Source organism: Carassius gibelio, chromosome B20, assembly GCF_023724105.1.
Source record: "Carassius gibelio isolate Cgi1373 ecotype wild population from Czech Republic chromosome B20, carGib1.2-hapl.c, whole genome shotgun sequence".
In the NCBI taxonomy this organism is placed as follows: domain Eukaryota; kingdom Metazoa; phylum Chordata; class Actinopteri; order Cypriniformes; family Cyprinidae; genus Carassius; species Carassius gibelio.
The window spans coordinates 5,296,520-5,316,608 of NC_068415.1; the positions used below are offsets into that span (position 1 = coordinate 5,296,520).

Sequence of the window (20,089 nt, forward strand, 5' to 3'; positions counted from 1 at the left end):
CCATGAATCCATTTTCCAAACCGTGTTTTTAGCTTGTCCTGAATCACTAGGGTACATCTATAATAAGTGTTTATATTCGGACTATTTTAGATTGCTTCGGGGGTACCGCGGCGGAGTAACCCAGTACCTTTGTGATTCTTCATAGACATAAACAGAGAGAAGTAGTTCCAGCTACGATGTTCTTCTTCAAGACGCAAGCAGTTCTGTTTATTAACCGCTAGAGCGTCAAAAGTTACCTACCGCAGCTTTAATGTATAATTACACTGTAACAAGGACACCTTAAAATAAAGTGTATGTGATTTCTGTTATATTACGAAAAACAAACCCCAAAATCACACAAAACATTGGTCTTACTGGTGTGAAAAGCACATTCAGACATAAAACAACATCTTTTGAGACCGTCTCATTCATATTCACCATAAACACAAACTGACTCACTGTTCTCCATTTCTAAACCAATTTCACTGTTAACAAAACAGCCTTCTTAAGCAGGGTCACAATCTACATAGGCAGCTTGCTAGATTTTGAGACACAGCCTCCATCTCAAGTTTCATTCATTCATTTTCAGACACTTGTACGGAGAAACAAATACACTGCATAGCATACAAATCAGTATTTATTGAATCATAATCTCAATTGTTTTGTCAATCTGTGTGTAAAAGATTTGTGAACACTGCTATACATACAAAATATATGAACAACATGCATCAGATGGAGTATAATTTCATTTTTACAAGATAAGAAATAGGTGATAATTGCAGCGAGGTGGAAGCATCAAGCTGAGCACGAGCTCTGTTTGTAATTTGGCTTTGGGGAGAGAGAAAAACAACATCTAAATGTCTCATATGGGGAAAAAGGACCAGCCCTCCTGTTATCATCTCCAAAAGCCTCCAAAGAAAATGATCGGGCTTGTTTCTGGCTGTGACCAAACACAAACATGATGATGCGCTGAAAGGCCACAGTAAAGTGCAGTGGATAAAAAAAAGCATGTTTTTTCGCAGGGTCTCTGCAAAACAAGGCACAATCTAACTTGGCTTGGCCTCAGAATAGGTTTAGATCAATTGTATAAAAGTACGTAAAGTTACGTCTTTCTCTGCATCTTTCATATTTATCAGAACTTGGAACATCTAAATCATTAACTACATAATTATAATAATTAAAGCCCCATATAACTGGATATTTATATATCTGTAGCTGCTTTTTAAAAACACTCGAGCTTGGCCACCGATCGATGCTTTCTTTGGCCTGAGATCAACAGGATATTTTTATGGCACTGACATCATGACACAGATAACATGAATAGAAATACAGAACGAGAATAATCATGTAAGAGGAACAGAGAGAACGAGTGAGGCAGCTTCTGGACGGCCGCTCCGATGTTACATGGTAGTGAACTGACTGTGAGCATGTCGCAGTTTCTCTGCAATCTGCCAAAACATAAAAAACAATGCAATGCTTTAACAACTCCCAACATTATGGATTGCTCTTTAACTTATGTTTTTTTTCCCCACATTTACCATCTCATAGAATTTGACTTGCTGCTCCAAGTACTGCTGCATCACCCTGTTGTAGTCATAGATACGGTTGCTATGGAAGTGGTTCATCTCCGCTGCACAGAGGACAAAATGTGTCAAATTCATCACTTTGAAGTTTGGAATTTACAGGATTTTTATTTATTTTTTTAAACCGAAAAGATTAATATCTCAAGTGACTGACACACATTACATCAGAACTTTAAAAAAAACTTCTGAATTAAAAAAAAAAAAAAAATCTGGATTTATTATACTGTATTTTATTACAGTGCCTTCCAAATTTTTGGAATCAGCAAGATCTTTAATGTAAAAATTTTTTTTAAAAGCTTCTTATGCTTACCAAGGTTGCATTTATTTGATAAAAAAAATTTAATATAAAAAAAATTATATATGAGAAAAATTATATATATTCAAATATGAAACCAATATTGGAAATTGCAATAATATTATTTCACAATATTACTGTTTGTTCTGTATTTTCAAACGTTATTAGAGCTTAAGAGACTAACAAAACATATTTTTTATGTTTTATATATTTTTTTACAATATAAGTAGTAATCTTATTTTATAAACTCAAGTGCAGCATAATATAATACAACAAAACTAAAAAAAATATATATATATACAAATCTTTGCATAGATAATTCCATGGCTTTTCCAAGTACCTGATATTTCCAGGTTTCCAGCCCTGTTTGTGTCTATTGAAAAGTCTAGTAATGTTTCAACATTCTAATGTTGTGTTAACATCATGTAGAGTAAGACTTATTCATTAATGTAATCCTTTTAGAAGGTGGTTTTAGGGTAAACACACCTTGCAGAGCGTATGACATGGTGCTGGCACGTTTAGACATGGTGGTCTTCTCTGAGGGGGTGATTTTACTGGTGGCCACTAGTTTATCCGCTTCCTTCACTTTCTCTATGGCAGCCTGTGCAAAAGAAAGAGAGCTTAAAATACAGGCAGCCAATCAATTCTCCAATATTCTTTGTATCAAATCTACGGCTCTGTTTAAACACCTATATAGCTGACTACAAAAAGTTCACTTATGAGGTTCTATGTTGCTCGCTACATTTTTAAACCGAGTTTGAGTCTATAAGGACTGCTAGTCTGAGTAGTCATCCTTTCCGGTGTACCTTGTGAACTCCAATAGTGTCAGGAAAGCATCCCAGCAGACCTTTGTACTCATTGTTCGTTTCCATGAGGAAGTGAAGGTCTTTCTTGGGCTAGAGATAGAAAGACAGACATAACTGAATGATTACATCAGACGGTGCACAAACACACCCAGGGTCACTTCATTCAACCGCTCACGAAACGTTTGCGTCACTCGCACACATATGCATGCGGACGCACGGAAACACTCTCAGACAAGAATCAGAACTCAACTGGACAAAATCAGCCATTAAAGGCAAACTAAAACCCTTATAACTAGACTCAATTAATCATTAAACAACAGGCGATTCAGTTCCAGTCCTCTAATCTGATTGGACAACAGCAACAGTGTTCATAACTATTGGAATTGTTTAAATTTGAATTAAATGTAATTAAAAGAGATTCATGTAAACCAACAATACTTTATTTGATCCAATCATATGCAGTCAGCATTTAAGGGTGTAAACAGTAAATCTCTACGGGTAGTATATATCCGTGATATTTTTTATTTTTAATAAGTTTAAAGACAATTTCCAATTCAGTGCTAGATCACATGAAGGGTTAACAGAGCTCTAAAAATATTCAAGGCGACACAGAGCCACTTACCAGACACAGTTTGGAGGCCAAACAACAAGCAGGTTTTCATTCACCGCATGCTTCAGTAAGGTCGAAAATAAATAACAAGGCTAAATGAATGTGGATCACTTAACTATGGCTTCCTTTCACTTATACAGCTGCTCTCAGGGTCCTGATCCTGATTACTTTCTGATAATAACCTTTCATGCATTACTATTCAATCGATTGGGATTAGTACGTTTTTTTTTTGTATAGAAACAATTTAGATCACTGATGAAAAAAGACATTGCTAATGTTATAAAAGATTTTAGATTTTAAGTAAATTGTTCTTTTTTCTTTTTTTCTTTATATTCATCAGAGAACCCGGGGAAAAAAATTTAATGCTGTTTCCACAAAAATATTCAAGTGAATTACAGTTATGATTAGAAATGTTTCTTGAACAAAGATTTCTGAAGCATCGTGTGACACTGAAGACTGGAGTAATGGCTGAAAATCCATTGTAATTCAATGTAAGTAAATTGCATTTTAAAATAAGATTTTTTTTTTAACTGTTATACTATTTCAAAACATAACTTCCATTTTAATCAAATAACTGCAGACCTATAAGACTCGTAGAACTACACTCAACTTGTAGTATAAGGATGTTTTGATGCTCAAATAGTTACACTTGTATAACACAAGAGGCTGTATGAAACAAAGTCTTGCGTAACCAGACCTTCAGACTGACGGCTGAATGTCTGGAATTCATGGCATCTAACATTGGCCAAGGCCCGCCAATGAGGCCATTTCACCAGCATCAAACAACCAATCACAGTTCGTTTTGTTTCGGGTTGTGGAAATGTCGCCACAATAACAGACCTGTTTGTAAAACTCTGACGTGACAGGATTCTATGCTGTGAACTTTAGATATTTCACATACTTTTGAAAGTCCAGTGTTTAGTTGAAACTGATAAACACTCATTGTAACTGATGCAAACACCATGGCTTTCTTCTTTTCTTCTGAAGGGGTTTGGTTCTACAACTTCTTTGTTTCCAGGCGGAACGTTAAAGAACGCAACACGTCTTGCGAAAATCCTGTAGAATTTAACCAATCCGACGACAACTTTGACACTACTGAAGTGTTTCCACTTTTGTGTCCCATATGCATCAGGCGTTTAGCCAACGGTCCGTGGGTGTGATGTCTGAGGCTGAGACTATACAAGACATAACTTCCTAATATAAGAGAGAACTGAGAAGTTTTATTTTATTTTTTAAATACCTGCTCCGCCACCATCTGCGCGATGTCCTCATAGGTCTTTCCTGCGGCCGTCAGTGCATCTGTGAGCGCAGCTTCTCCTTTGAGTCAAACCACATGTTAAGAATACCAAAAATACTAATGACTGACCATAAAATGCAAAGACTTCTGGTCAATTCATAATTGAGGTGAGTGAAAAAGGAACAAGAATATGCTCACAGTTTTTTCAGAACTAGATCAGATCAGAAGAGAACTTTTTTTTAATTTTCTTTAGTAAGAGGAAACGAAGAGTTTCACATACCTTCGTATCCACTGCTGGTGAACACGGAGGACAGGTTTTGGAAAGCTTTGCCAATCCGTTGATATTCCTTTGGAAGGGCTGAGAAAAATAAACAGGAAATAAGATTAATCAGCTTGAGACTCTCAAAATTTATATGACATTTAATTTGCAGAGATTTTTTATTTAATTTTTTTAATACAAATCACGGTGCACTCTAGCTAAACTTTTTTTTTTCAAAGTTGGACAGTGAAATTAAGCCCCGGTTTCTGAAGTACAAACATAACAGAATTATGCATATTTTGCTAAAAATTTCACATTTTTAAAAGACGGAACAGAAATATTATTAAAATTTTCTTTTTTAATATTTTGGAAATTGTAATTTATAGCAGTGACAAAGCTGAATTTTTTACTCCGGTCTTCAGTGTCACATGACTGTTTTGTAAAGTTGAAACGTTTTCTAACTATGTAAAGTTTATGCTTTCTTGTTGAATATATTATTTCTTCACAGTATTATTTTCTTTCAAAAATACAATTTTCTATATAAATATATTCACATGCAGGCTAATGGAGTGTCATAAGTCATACTCACGGCCCGTGCAGCGCTTCCAGTGTTCATTTCCTACCGTCAGCAAGTCCTTCACACCGTCATCCATCGCCCTGGTGAAACGGTTGAACTGCTCACACTTCTGCTCTCTGACGGTAACAAGACAACCCAGGTGAACTTATTAACAGCTAGATTTTCCATCAGGGAGTGATCCTGAGCAGGGCTGTAGGACTTACACTTCAATCAGGTCCAGGTCTGGCAGTCCCTCAGGCTCTATCGTGGAGAAAATCATGACTCCGACCGTCTCGTCTTTTTCTGCTTTTCTCTTTCCCGTTTTCCAGTCCTGTAATACAGATTAGAATACCAGTAAAATGCTGTAACAAAAATAAAAAGGCCAAGTTTCAAAATATAAAGTAATTCGCTGAATATTAAGGTGGAAGATGGAAAGATACAAAGAAAAAAGGATTAATCGATAGCTATATATATTTTTTTTTAGATGTACCTTCTCATCTTTGTAGGAGATAAACAGCTGGAAGACTTCACTGCTGGAGATAACCGGATGCCGGCACATTCGCGACATCCAACCCTGAAGCCTCTCCATGCGCATTTTTATAAATTCCTCCTCAAATCGACCTAAAAAGGGGGCATTAACGAAGCTTTTGTTATTTCCATTTTGAACTTCTTTAATCAATCAGTATGTGATAAAAAGGGCTCACCTGTCACCTGTTTATCAGGCAGGCAGGGGATTGGAATCGCTGAACCAAATTTATCCAAAAGCCTTTCATACAACCAATCGAAGTGCTTGTATCTGTGATTGACAGGTTTGTTTGTGGTCTGCAGAAACATTGGATCACATAGATTCAACAGGAATCACTAACATGGAGATGTTCATGCAGACATGATGCTTTCTATACTTACAGTTGGTGTGACTTGGTACTCGATATAACTCTTGAGGCCGTACATTTTGGAGCCCTTTTTAGGGTCGGCAACAACACAGTCCAGCTGATAGTCTGGATACGCCCACACTGGGCCAACCTCTCCACCCTGAAATACAGTATATATATACACACTCACATCATATAAAATTATATAGCAATTACAACTTTTTATGGAGCCATAAATATCATTCTAGTATGTGGAAAAGTCTCAACACAACAGATACATTACATACAAAGGCTTGTTTTATTAAAAACTCGATCAAAATGAAGTGAGTTATGATTAATACAAGAACAAATATCTGCTAATGTACTAAGAAATATCAACTTGAACCAGAAATTACACTATTATCTCACATTGACAGACGCTTGTTCCTGTTTTAAGCATCAACTAACTTAACTGTATTTAGTTTCTCAGAAAACAACTATGTATTTAAGGATGTTTAGATATCTGCTTTTTGCAGCGCATGCAACATTTAATGCAATGACTATGAACTTCAGACTCTGCTCTGCTTTAAGAGCTTTTTAAAGGCCTTCATTTGTAGATGCAATTTGAGACTTTAACACCTTTTTAAAGAGTGGCTTACGTAAACAGGCAACTTGGTTCCTTTGGCAGGTTGTTTGGACAGCAGGAACACCTCAGGACCTGATTTGGAGAAGCCAGGGAATCTGCAAAGAGAAGATGATTCAACATAATAAAATTATTTAAAAAATAATACAATAAAAGGGGACCTAACACACAGTTTTGCTCAATCTCATGTTAATCTTGAGTAACTACAGGGTAGTATTGAATCCTTATCTACAAAAAGTTTTATCATATTTTGAAAAGAAAGATTCTGCTTTACAATTCTCTCCGAAAACACCCGAGCTTCTGGAAGTTTACCGTGGGTGGAGCTAAAGATTAAAGAGAACTTGCGTGCCAACTGACACTTTGAATGCATGAAATACCCCCTTTAATAAATTCCATTATTGTAATCCAGAAAGCATGAAAAAGCACATGAACTGGATTACATTTTTATTAAGTGCATTATCACCTGACTCACACCACACATATTGGTTTTTATGTCCAATCTGTGTGGTGTGATCTGACTTACTTGTTGAGGGCAATTTTCATGGATGAACCATGAGCTCCGCCTCTGTTTATAGCCCCGCCCTCTCCAGCGTCAGATTCAGCATAGCCTCCCGATGACTTCACATCATCCCACTCCTCGTCCCACTCATCATCTTCTGCACCTATAAACAGTCATTGCCACACACTTCAAACATACTTCATAATAAAACATGGTAAGAATCGGGTGTTAGTTATCCAAACACTCTCAGGACAAATCAGCCATGCTACAGTAACTAATCTCTTTTGGTTGGACAACTGTTACAATCTTGAAAATCTGGGGGGAACAAAATCTATATACAAAAAAAACAAACAATAAAAATCATGCACACTTAAATATGTTAGTTTTAATAAAACCACTGGGAAAAAAAGTCCCTGCACTAGAAGAAATGCTCATAAACGGAGGCTGTATTACATAAACAACAAAATTCACAGCAAGACAATCCCTACAAAACACTCTGACGCACATTCTTGTGAGTTTCTGGTACCTGCTGAGTTCATGCAGCTTGTTATTACATCAACATTACAGCCCTCACATGAAAATCATGGTTTACCTGAGAGATCAATAAGACATGGGTAGGGGTAAATGTCTTCAGAGAAAAGGAAAAGATTGTTTGTTACGATACGGTTTTTTTTTTGACAACAAATATAACCTCATTCTCTCATGTGCATTATGCACTTAAGTTTTAAACTGTTAAACTGATTGCACATGCACTCAGTGGAAAAATCCAACAATATTTGATTCCCTAAACATTAGAGGAGTAAGTCTTCTTGCTTGTGGAAATAAATCAGTTTCCAGGGCAAAACAACTGTAAAACAAATCCACATGCTCTGCTTGTCTTTATAGGTCACAGACTTGCAGAAGCTGTTTTTCTCAGCACATGGATATGGTGAATTTCAGCTCCTTATGACTCCAAAACAGACGATCCTCCAAAGATGACATCATTGCTGGCGCACTTTAGTCGAACACATGACACATGATGAGATCACTGAACCACGCCCACTTGTTCCACAACTATTTGTAAAACAACTTTCATATTTTTTAATACGTTCCTATACAACAATGTAAACAAAATACTATGCATTCCATTTGGTATTACTAATTAAAGTAATATTAGCTTCATCTTTCATGCCTTTTATAAGACCTGACTGCCAAGAGTAAAAAAAAATAAAAAAATCTGTGCAACTAGGAAATATACTGCACAGTGTGTTAGTTTTCTGCTATGAATGCATTCTTACTTTCTTGTAATTTGTTTTGGTAATAAAAAATCTGCCAAGAACATCCATGTAAAAAAAAGCAGCACTGTGGCTCCTCACAAATTGCAGGGGCAGGTTGTTTTCTAAATACTATGGACCAAAACCTTAAAAGAGGAATGTAATAGCTCCCAGTGAGCTTTACAAGTGGGATTTTAGATATGGAAAATAAATAAAATCTTTAAACACCATGGGAATTTGTATAGTTATAATTTTTTTTAACTTCTGTTGAGCTCTAAAAGGTTTTATTTTCTAGAAATTGTAATTGTGAATATAAAAAAAAAAATCTGTATCCTTCTTTCCCACTAAATCAAGAATGAATGGATTATGGGAGTTATGAAAATTGATTGGTTAAAAAGAGTGAGAACTGCAAAAAACATTCAACTTCTAATATTTCTGAAACGTACCATAATTATTTTTATTTTAATTAAATGTGCAAAAACTTTGAGGTCCTAAATATTAAAACTATTTTGTTTTGGACAACGGCGTGCCTTTGAAAGCAAGAAGTTTGAGAACCACTGGTCTGGACTGAATATTCCAACATAGGTTTATTTGAGTTGTTACCTGGACCCTGATAGGCCTGCGGATGCCCGTGTCCTCCAGAATGCCATGCATTGCTGCTGGTTTTCCCGGTCTCTGTACCCTCTGGCTGAGCTGCCCAGTTATTAGAAACCCCCCCAGATGCATTATTGTCAAACACTGCCCATGGGTCATTACCATTACTTGTCTGAAAAAAGGAAAAATAACAACAATTTTACAATTGATAAGAAACAAAAAGCATTAAAAAGGAGCATTTCACTAGTGGTCTCACACCAAGCAATGCATTTGAACCATTTACAAACAATATTATCTTTTTAAAAGGCTGAACATTTTCTGGCTACCAGCGAGAAGGTCTTTTAACTGTGAAACACTCAAAAAAACTGATAAAAAAAGCCCACTCACATCCAACAACAAGCACTCTATAACCTTTGGTTGTCATTTTATTATTGTGAAAGCGTCCATTTGAGCAGCTATTTTCAGATGTCAACTGATTCAAGGACTTCTAAAGAAAGCCCATGAAATGGGAATAAACGCATATAGATGGACATGCTGAAAGGAAAGAGATGTTTACCTTCCTAATGCATGCTTCAGCTTGTCAACACTGAACAATTGACTCTCAATGGACTTCTAGCCTTGATGAAACAAAAGCCAAGAGCCACAGAGACACAAACCACATGCTCTGTGCTTCCAGATCATCATCTGGGCCACCACAACACACCCATCATCCAAGCCTCATTCACGTTATCATCTAATCATGATTAATATCACATCTGAAAAACTTTGACCTATTGCTCTAAGCACGACATGTAATTTCTGGCAAATGCATGTCAAATGATAGCTGCAAGTAGCATTCTGTTATTTTACTACAGTGGACGACAGACATGCATCAGAGACAAACACTATCTGTTTGGTTGCCTACTTTCTTATTTGCTCATGCAAAAACTGCATGTCATGCATTTGAGAATGTAGAACCATGCGACGAAAGACTGGTTTTAGAGAGTGTGTGTTTATGTGGATTCATGGGTTTGGAATTTGGAAGGCAATATTTTGGGAATATCTGGCCGATACAGATTCAGACTCCACTTATTTGACTTGCGTTTAACTTAATACAATATTCATTTTGCTTTATAAAACGTGCTAAACATTTCTCCTTTCATACTGTTCATCAGTTTGCAGGTAGCTAAAAATGCGGTCTTAATTCCAGACCAGCTTTCAGTTCAACAATAAACACATGAAAAACAAAACTGTGACATAAAAAAAAAAATTACAACTACTTCTGTAACATAAATCAGAAGCGGCTTTCCAGCAGATGATTGAATCATTGCATTTATGTTTTAAAAGCTGGCAGATAGACAGTGATGTAGCCATTAGGCTGAAACAGTGCTGATCAGTTTGATCGAAGTGTGATTTGTAGTTGTCTGGTGTGATCATTAGGGTCGGATTCAATCTAAAAGCATTCAGACCCCGAGAGCAGGGTGTTTAGGTTTTGGTCTGGTTAGTGAGGGCTCCAAAATCGAGCATGCGTGGCGTCCGTCATGCCAAATACATTTAGGGTACCTCATCAGGGGAGGTGGAGGAAAATCCTGGGGTAACTGGGGTGACTGGGGTTTCCGGCTGAGCTACATCCACCTTTAGAGGAAAGACGTTACATCATCATAAAGCGCTGAAAGGGAAGGGTTACCCTGACATGACCCTAAAGACAAGACTTTCTTCATCAAACAACTGAGGCCCAGCTGAGACCTGCAAGTGTTTATGATACACACAGTTCGAAAACTAGCACAAAACATTATTCATCAATCAAATAGTTTTAAAGCAGAGTGCTAATACACAGTCATGCAACTTGACCATTAGTGTGTACTTCATTTCTGATGCTTTTCAGAAAAATGCTTGCATCATCAAAAGAAACTTGAGCAATTACTTAGCGGTCTTAAATTCAGTTGGCTTGCCACAGCAATCAAAAAAATAAAAAACCTACAATAAAGCCACAGTTGCTCCTTTATCAAAAATTTCAAACCAGCTAATTATTGTAATGTATGATCCATTCCAGGCAATTCTACCCTCCATTGGTACATGGACAAAAAATATTTTGTTCAAAATTTAACATTTATGTATAATTTAATCTAAAATTCCCATCCATTTGGACAACACAATTTAAACCATGTTCACACTTTCAACTAAATAAATGTAATTGTTTTCACAATATTTAAGAATAAATGCATTTTAAAAATAAGATTATTTTACTGAAATAAACAAATGGAAATTGTTGATTTAGGTGCAGACAGTTTCTTGTCTGTTTCCTTTCTGTATGATTAAATATGCATCATATTAAATGTATTAGTTTATGTTAAAACAGTTTAATCCAAATTAAATCCAAATTCTAAAACATCATTTAGGGCTAAATACTTTTTGAGTGCACAGAAATAAAAACATTTATGGTGGACCAGTTTACATGTCACTGTCACCCACCCACAGGACAAGTTTTAATGTGGATTTTCTGCAGTTTTGTCAATGCAAATCTGAATTACAGCAAAATATTATACATCACTACCGCATGATCCACTAATAAAAATTCTAGAGAGAGCCGACTAATATCGGTGTCTGCAGAGATGTCTGTGGTTAACTGTGCCACACATTTTACAGTGACTCATACATATCTAGCATTGCTAGTTTCACATCTGTTATCGGTGATTCATCAAGCGCATACAGACTACAGCAACTAGGTTAAAGTCTGTATCTTGACTAGCCAATGAGCTTCAGGCTTTGAGATGACACCATAAACAACTGCTTGTCATCGGGGATGGTTTTACACGATCAGCTCTGATGAACTTGAAGACAACATGAACTCAACATTGATCCCATTTATGGTCTTAATAAATGTAATTGTTTCTTATAAGCATGAATCATAATTAGAAGTATTTAATAATTTTTAACCAACAACTTAACATGTTATGGCTGGACGATATGACCTAAAATAAAAATCTCGATTAACTAATTTTACCTTGATTTCAATTAATGAACAATTATTTTATTTATTAATTTGCTCTCATAGTTCACTGACAAGGTTTTTTTTTCTGTAAATATGCTCAACTATTAAAAGTGGGATATTTTATTCAAATGAATGAATGCATTTCTTATCTTTGTGATTTTAAAATAATTGAAGGAATTTATGGTTACGGTTTGAATATTTCGAACAACTTGAATCAAAGCACACATTTCTTGAAATATTAACATCTTATGAAAAAAAGATACATTCAATTTGAACTTAAAAAGGAGATTTTCAGATTACTTGCTGCCACAGGTTGTTTTTCTAGTCCTTTTTTTATTTTTTTTTATTAAAGCACTCTCCCTTGAGTGTGATTTTGATGGAGTGGACACCCAACGAAGAGGGAAACTCAGAGAAAAAACATGATTGGTCTAGTTTCTAATAGCAATCAGGACTGTTTTGTTTTGCGAACCTGGCAACCCTGGGGAAAGGATTGAAAAACATAACCGACCCAATTGGAAAATCCGGTTCTGAATGTCTGTTTCGATAACTTTGATTAATTGTCCAGCCCTAACAATTTAATATGTTTCCAAATATTAGCTCCTGCAAAATGTTCGTAAATGTGTCTCTTAATAGAAGTCAGAAGAAAGTGGTTTCATGTTGTCTTTAATACTGCTAAAATCTATTCAACACTAAAGCCAATGCCAGGGCCACTGGAAACAAATGAAGCGTTCAGATGCAAAAGCCTCTTAATGCCGTTTGAAATTTTCTTCTAAAATGAGCATTTTAATCAGGCTCCTATGTGTAGGTTCTCATTTCATTTTAACAGCAATGACTAGGTAATTTTCATTGCCATTTAGGTGAAATAAACGAAAATAAACAAGCAAATTTCAAACAGCACTTAGGGGCTTTTGCATCTGAACTCTTCAAATGATCTGCACCTAAAGGCTTCCCACTCTTCAAAATGCTGCTGATCAAATCACAGTTCCTCCAAAAAAACAAAGCAGCCCACTCAAAGAAAACTTCAGTCTCAGCACTGAAGGCTAAACCCACAGTCCCTCACTACCATATGGGAGAATCCAAACACTCATCCTGTATGTTAATTCAAAATCATCATCCTTCACATCTGGCCCCTCGCTGATCTTCCGAATAAGTGACACAGGATGTTTTATTCTCAGAGTTTGCTTGCACACACATTTTTACATTCTGAGTAAGACGTTTTAATGCATTGGAACAGCAATCTCCCTTCCTGCTCACTTCCTCTCAGGAAGTTAAACGGTGGGAGAAAAGCACTGAGAAGGAGCTTTACACAGAGAAACCGGCAAGTTTATGTGTAACATTAGTCAAAAGACTGAACAATTCACATGTGAAGTTTACCCATCTTAATCAAGATGTCTTACCTGTGCGGTGCTGGCCGGGGCCGGGGTCGGTATGTGACTGTCAAAGAGCGAAAGATCGAGGGATGCTGCATTACCTCCAGAGGTAAAAGGCTGAGCCTGTTTAATCTAGAGAAACACAAAGAGACAAATTCACAAGGATCAGTCCTTTTTAAAAAAAAAAAAAAAAAAAAAAAAAAAAAAAAACACTTCAGATTTTACAGCACATAATATTTTATTCATAATGATTCCTTTCTTAAATTTTCATCTTTACAATTAAAACTTTTTTTTGACCCATACAATTTGCTTGGCATCTGGGAATATGATATCTCATGCATTATGGTTGCTGGTATCATATGAATAAGAAGACACATAGGCAAGCTTGTTCAAGGCCAAATGGTTGAAGTTGAAGAAAAGAGACATTTCCAGACACATTAGGATTAAATATATCCATAAAAAGGCCAATGCATTTTGGTTTTCAAAGATTGATTGACTTTGTCAACTCGAAATGTGTACGGTGTGATATTTTGGTCACTTTGAGGCACTCATTTGACAAACTATTGCTCGTAGATGACTTTATATGAAAGTCTGGACTAGTTGAAGGCCTAATTCCAGTTATTTTCCCTACTTGTTATTCATAAACGTTTAAGAAATGGCTTTTACTTCCATTTAAAAAAAAGAAAACCATCAAAATCCAAGCATTAACATCTGATTCAAAAACAGCTTTGGGTGCGCAACGAATGTGAATTTGCAGAAGTGTGAACATGTGGTCATTTGTTTGGCTATGAGGACAGAAAAATGAAGGAAGGAAGCACGTGAGTTTGTACGATAGTGCAGCTGTGAGCTCGGGTCAGGAGGGAAATTGAAATGTTTGTCTGTGGCCAGCAGCAGGCGGAATCACTCCACAGCCTATTTATACAGAGAGTAAACTGTTTACCAGGTCTCCATGTGCACCACTGCCTCAGGATGGCTTTATAATGTGATCATGTTCAGCAACTCAGTATAATCCACTTTAACACAAAGATACTGCTGCACTTTATTGATAAACAACTGGACGTTCCGAATGCTTTTTCACTTAATTGTCCATAAACAACACATAAAAAAAAGAGCAAGGAAAATCCTATTTTTCCATACCCAGTATTATGAAATAAAGCAAGCACATTTATTCAGCCCTACATTAAGCCTGAGAATGAACAACACTAACACGCTTCAGATCTGGCTGGCCACAGGAAAAGAAAACACTTCCTGTCGATCAAACAGGCCACATTCCACTTCCAGCAGCGATAGTTTCTCTGTCCCTTTGGTTTCAAAACACTGCCAGATGTGTATTACAACACAAGAGAGACAATCATAATGAAACTGCATGATCTACTTTATCATAGTGAAAAACATACAGGTTCTTCATCAGCTAATGTTTGGAATTATTAGTCGAAAAACAAGATATTAGCTAAACTTCAGTGTGCACATTTTCGGTTTTTAAATATTTCTGAGTTGCATCAAACTATCTACTGTGCAAAATAAACGTTCTTTTACATTTGTATACGTATGTTGTACATCTTGTTTTAGCCATCTTTACCGTCAGTAAGATTAGTTTTTTGAAGAAGTCTCTTATGCTCAAAAAGAATGCATTTATTTGATAAAAATATAGCAAAAACAGCAATATCGTGGATTATTTATTACTATTTAAGATAACTTTGTAAAAAAGCCATTGTATAAGCCATTTTTGTTAACCACTGCATACCTCTATATAGTCCTCTGGTACCAATCCGACCTCTCCTCTGGAGTTCTTTGCCTCGATCCATCCTCCTCCAACGTTCTGGGAACAGAAATAATTGATCACATTTACAAAGAAGGTTTTGATCCATCCATACACATGCAACAACTCGGAGCAGACACGGAGAGTTGGGTGTTATAAAACGCTATGAAAGTTAAATCAACTCACCTGATTGGTTATTGTGATTGTCTCACCCTCTCCAACCGACAGCTCATTATTTCCAGGCTCTGCTGTGAAATCATATAAAACCTGTGCCTGTGTGAGATCAAACATGCTTAAATAAAACACATGCACAGACAGACACCAAGTGTGCCAAGCAATCAGAAATTATTACTAGAACCCAACCAGCTACACTAGTTTGACTGGATTTCTTTTTGGACACCATTAAATTCTCATGACCTTAGCATTAACTGGTTTAACATTTATCTAACACCATTTCAGGGATTTTTTTTTTTTTTTTTTTACATGCTGTTATAATCAATGAATTAAAGTCTTTTCACATGAACAAATGTCATCATTGCAAATTGGCAAATCATAGAAAAACTGTTAATCTCTGGATCATTTTATATAATTTAATGTTTTTTTTTTTTTTTTTTTAAGAAACTGAAGCTTATTTTGACCACTGCAATTTTTATATATTATAAGACAATTAATCATATTTTTCAGCAATGCCAAAAACCCCATTCTCATTACTGTAATGGAATAAATAAATAATAATGCATTATATTTAAGTAGATTCCTAAAATCATGGTAGTATTTTCTGAATGTAATTAACGAGTTTAATAACAAAAAAACTTAGTTTAAACAGGATGTTTTTTCAGTAATAATAAGAAATTTGGGGTGAAAGGTTCCTAAAGTCACTGTAATAATAGTTTTTCTTTAATGCTTAACATTTATTTTTACTTTTATGGTAAAATATAAAAAATAAAATAAAGAAAGAACAGATGATAAAGTTAAAACAGCACATTTTTGTGATGAAAAGCATACAAAATTGTCAAAAAGCAGAATCAATTCCACTGTACATTGCGAAAAAAGAAACACCTTCCACAAAGCTTCCGTTATTCTTACACACACAGAGGGAACACAGAAACACACACACATCCTGAAGCTATCGAAATTGCAAACAGTGAGGTCTGTATGAACAGTGAGACAGGCTCTCTCTATGTAGGAATCACAACCAGGACTAGATCCTCAGACAGAGAGTCTGTGTGTGAGAGAATTTACTTCAAATGAAAAACAGCACTTTATAAACAGTGCTGGATTCACCACAAAAACGTCTGATACCATAAATGTGCAGAACCATTTAAACAAAAAGTGATGATGAAAATCTAATTATGATATGCGAGACAGGAGGAGGATATAAGATGAGGAACAGCGATCAAATAACAGAATAAGAAACCCTCCATCAGTAGAAACATCCTCATATAGATAGTCAAGAGAGCAGGAATAAATTGAAGTCTATAACAGGGTGACTTTATTAAAACTTAAAGTAATTACCAATAATAAAAGTTAAAAATAAAAATATGCCATTTTAAATCAAGTCAATTCACCTTTATTTGTGTAGTGCTTGCATATACAGATTATGTCAAAGCCGCTTCACATAGACAAACAGGAACATTTGTTTTACAATTAAAATTACAGTCATACTTTGAGAACAAAAAAACTTTTGTTTTTAAAAGGTACTGAATAGTACTTTTACAGACAGGAAAAATATAATTTTCAATTTAGCCCTGTTAATGATGAACTAATAAATGTAAAATTATAGAAAAGAGTAGTCTTTTAAATAAATGTAATTAGGCATGTGAGGGTTAAAGTGACTTCGTTTTAAGGTTAATAGTATTTATACAGACACAAAGCTAATTAAAAATCTAATTTATTTCATAGGTAAACAAATTCAAAAGAAATGCTGAAATAACCACCAACCTATTTCACTTTTGAGGCATCAAAAGTACAATAACTGACCAGGAAAATAATCTCTTTTAAGCAAAATCTGAGTATATGTATACCTAAAAGGATATATGACAGACCCATAAGACTAACATATTATCCCAAGGAGAACTGACATTAAGAGACCTAAGCTCTCACTTATATGGATAATTAGTTAGTGCACTGGTTCTAAGATTAACTAAACTTGGTGAATGATTCTTTAAAATTTAACTACATATCCCAGTATGCATTGCAGATGATGTCATGGCCACACTAAAATGTCACAAGACTCTTAATGATCCAGATTTTCCTAGGCTTACAAAAAAAAAACATCGTTAAAATAACAAAAAAAAGAGACATATTAGACCCATTTCGATGAGTTAAACAGGTCGGTTATGATGCATGTGACGGATATAAACGCTTAAGAGCAAATAAATCAGCATGTGTTTGGGAATACTGCCAGTGTGATCTCAGTGCAAAGAAATGACAAACAGAGCAGACACAACGTTTATACAAAAATACGACAAACAAGTCCTTACCTTCGTCTCCATTATGCCCACATTAATTAGTCATTACAGAAACCTGCAGTTTAATGGTGATATACTCTTCATCCAGACATTTTTCCTCTGCCAGAAACGATCGTTTCACAAAATAGTTTATTTACACCACCAAACACATTTTAGTCTCTTGTTAGAACCCAACAGACTCAGATGAAGTGGTTTAGAAATGTGTGTAAATCCAAACTCGTCGTTTCCAGCAGACATGAGCTGTCCAACTAGACTGCAGCTCGAGTGTGAAACACATAAGAGACACAACCGGAAACTAACTCACACACTCACTCTCACACACAGCTGCTGCGAATAAAGAATAAAAGAATAAAGAATAGTACACTTAAGATTTATGTAGTGTATATAATACATAAACACATGACAAATATGTATTGTTATTATTATCATATAGAGCATTAAGGTTTAATATAGGCTTATGCTATATTTACATATTGTATACTCTTTCAAATCACATTTTTAGACTAGGCAAATAATGAGAAAAAATGCTAATGTTAAATAAAGTAGGGATAAATACAAAAACGATGTTTTTGTTTTATTTTGTTTAAGTAGATTTTTTAGCTTTTGTGTCCATAAATGTTTTCACTTATGAATGTGTCAGCTTTTTTTACTTTCGTCAAGTTCAACCAGAGAGGGCGGGCTGAAACAACAGATGTGTTGGTTTAGAGCGGCCTCTAGTGGAAATGTGTAGTATTTCAACAGTACATGACAGCGGTAAAAACGAAACGTGTTACGATTATTTTTTTCAGTTTTATTGGGGGGTGCACTAATACATATTTGTGATTTTCCCGAACTGAGAGTTTCAGTTCACGCTCCTTCCTCGTATTTAAGTAAAAAAGTTAAATGTATTTCTAGCGTCGTACAAACTTACGCCTGAACTGCATTTGTTTATCATTTCGTAAAACTTTGTTTTAGTTAGCAGTTCACCTTTTTGTTCACACAAACTCTGCACACTTTGTGCAGTCGTCCCTGACTGAATGATTGCATTCTTTGATTGGCATTGTTTGTGTAACGTTAGGGAAAAGCACAGCAAAGCTCGGCTAGTTCATTTCAGTTCGATGTGTTCTTAGTTTGCAGCTTGCAATGCTTTAAAACGGTCTTTTATTATTTTCATTTGTTTAATACACCACTACCTGCAACAAATGAAATAAACCTTAATAAATTGATTTGTGGACAAATCTTTTTTTTTTTTTTTTGATGTTTTGATCAATGTTTTTTTTTTTTTTGTATATATATTTTTTTTCTATGTTCTATGTGTTTATCCTGTTCCAAGTCAGACTATTCAACATTCTTCACCTTGTCTGGTTGTAAACTGGCACATGCATACACTGCAACAATTTTTTTTTGTTTTTGTTTTTTGCTGAAATGTCATTGTTTTTCATGTTTACAATATAAAACATTTAAACTTTTACATTTACAAATGAAGATTAACACAAGGTTTAATGTTCCATCTCAGAACATCTGGATGATTACATCTAGGCTACTGATTTCCAATAGTGACGTGCACCAACTACCATTTCAATTATTTTTTGTTACGCTCTTCTGTTACCTTTAACATTTTAAACAATCTTCCTCTGGCAAAGAATTAAATGACATTCACCACCATATCAATGGCCCAATAAACCTTTTGCAACCTACACTGATGTGTTTCTCTGTTATCTGTTCTTAGTATTGCACACCTAAATGATAAACAATTATCACTGATACAAATGCATGGTTTATTTTGATGCATATCAAACACATAATTATATTAATAACATCATTTTTAAGTCGTAAAGTTTCCTAAAAATATATATTCTCAATTCTGTTTTAATTAGAGGCTATTGGATTATAATAAGGAATGAAAATTGGATTATGGCCTTAATTAGATGTTGTCTGTTGGTATAACATATAATTATATTGGGACACTGACATTTTGTTTTTAAAAATATGAATTCAATGGTGATTCACACTCAAAATAAAGGAAAATTTTAGCTATTGTATGGAGGATGCATTTAATACACTTAAGTAAACTAAGAACAAAAACAAGACAACACAGTAGACAAGAAAGTATGATGTAACCCTTGAATCTGCTTGTAAAAAAAAAAACCTATTCTTCCAAGAACATATTAAAGATATGTAGCCTAAAAAAAGACATTTCTAAACTTGATTCTGCCATTTGATTCATGACTATTATATTACGGTTTTGACTATATTTTGAATCAGATAAATGCAGTTTGTTAAAGATATATGTGCATGGATGGACTGGTTGGCCAACATCTAATCCTCAACCTCGATCAGAAGGTTTATAGGCAAAAGATCGAGACAGCTTCCG

The 20,089-nt window shown here is 35.1% G+C and overlaps 1 protein-coding gene across 2 annotated transcripts; it reads right to left on the reverse strand.

Moving 5' to 3' along the window:
• Positions 1–598: 598 nt before the first annotated feature.
• On the reverse strand, positions 599–18,019 carry LOC127983762 (sorting nexin-9). 2 transcript variants are annotated; one of them, XM_052586031.1, is made up of 19 exons: positions 17,749–18,019; positions 15,452–15,538; positions 15,251–15,325; positions 13,534–13,638; positions 10,708–10,779; positions 9,175–9,337; positions 7,343–7,481; positions 6,836–6,917; positions 6,232–6,357; positions 6,030–6,147; positions 5,816–5,946; positions 5,550–5,656; positions 5,359–5,462; positions 4,791–4,868; positions 4,514–4,590; positions 2,664–2,753; positions 2,344–2,458; positions 1,518–1,609; positions 599–1,427 (listed from the first exon to the last, which is right to left on the reverse strand). In XM_052586031.1, the coding sequence occupies exons 1-19, from the start codon at positions 17,758–17,760 to the stop codon at positions 1,380–1,382; spliced, it is 1,821 nt and encodes a 606-aa protein (XP_052441991.1). In that variant the 5' UTR covers positions 17,761–18,019; the 3' UTR covers positions 599–1,379. The 2 variants fall into 2 exon arrangements, with proteins under 2 accessions (XP_052441991.1, XP_052441992.1); XM_052586032.1 differs by lacking the exon at positions 10,708–10,779.
• Positions 18,020–20,089: the final 2,070 nt, after the last annotated feature.

What these genes read in the sequence shown, in the direction of transcription:
- LOC127983762 (XM_052586031.1), bottom strand. An exon ending in GAACCAAGTTGCCTGTTTAC is followed by an intron (nt 6,358 to 6,835) that starts GTAAGCCACTCT and finishes ACTGTATTTCAG; the next exon opens with GGTGGAGAGGTTGGCCCAGT. An exon ending in GCCTGATAAACAGGTGACAG is followed by an intron (nt 5,947 to 6,029) that starts GTGAGCCCTTTT and finishes CCCCCTTTTTAG; the next exon opens with GTCGATTTGAGGAGGAATTT.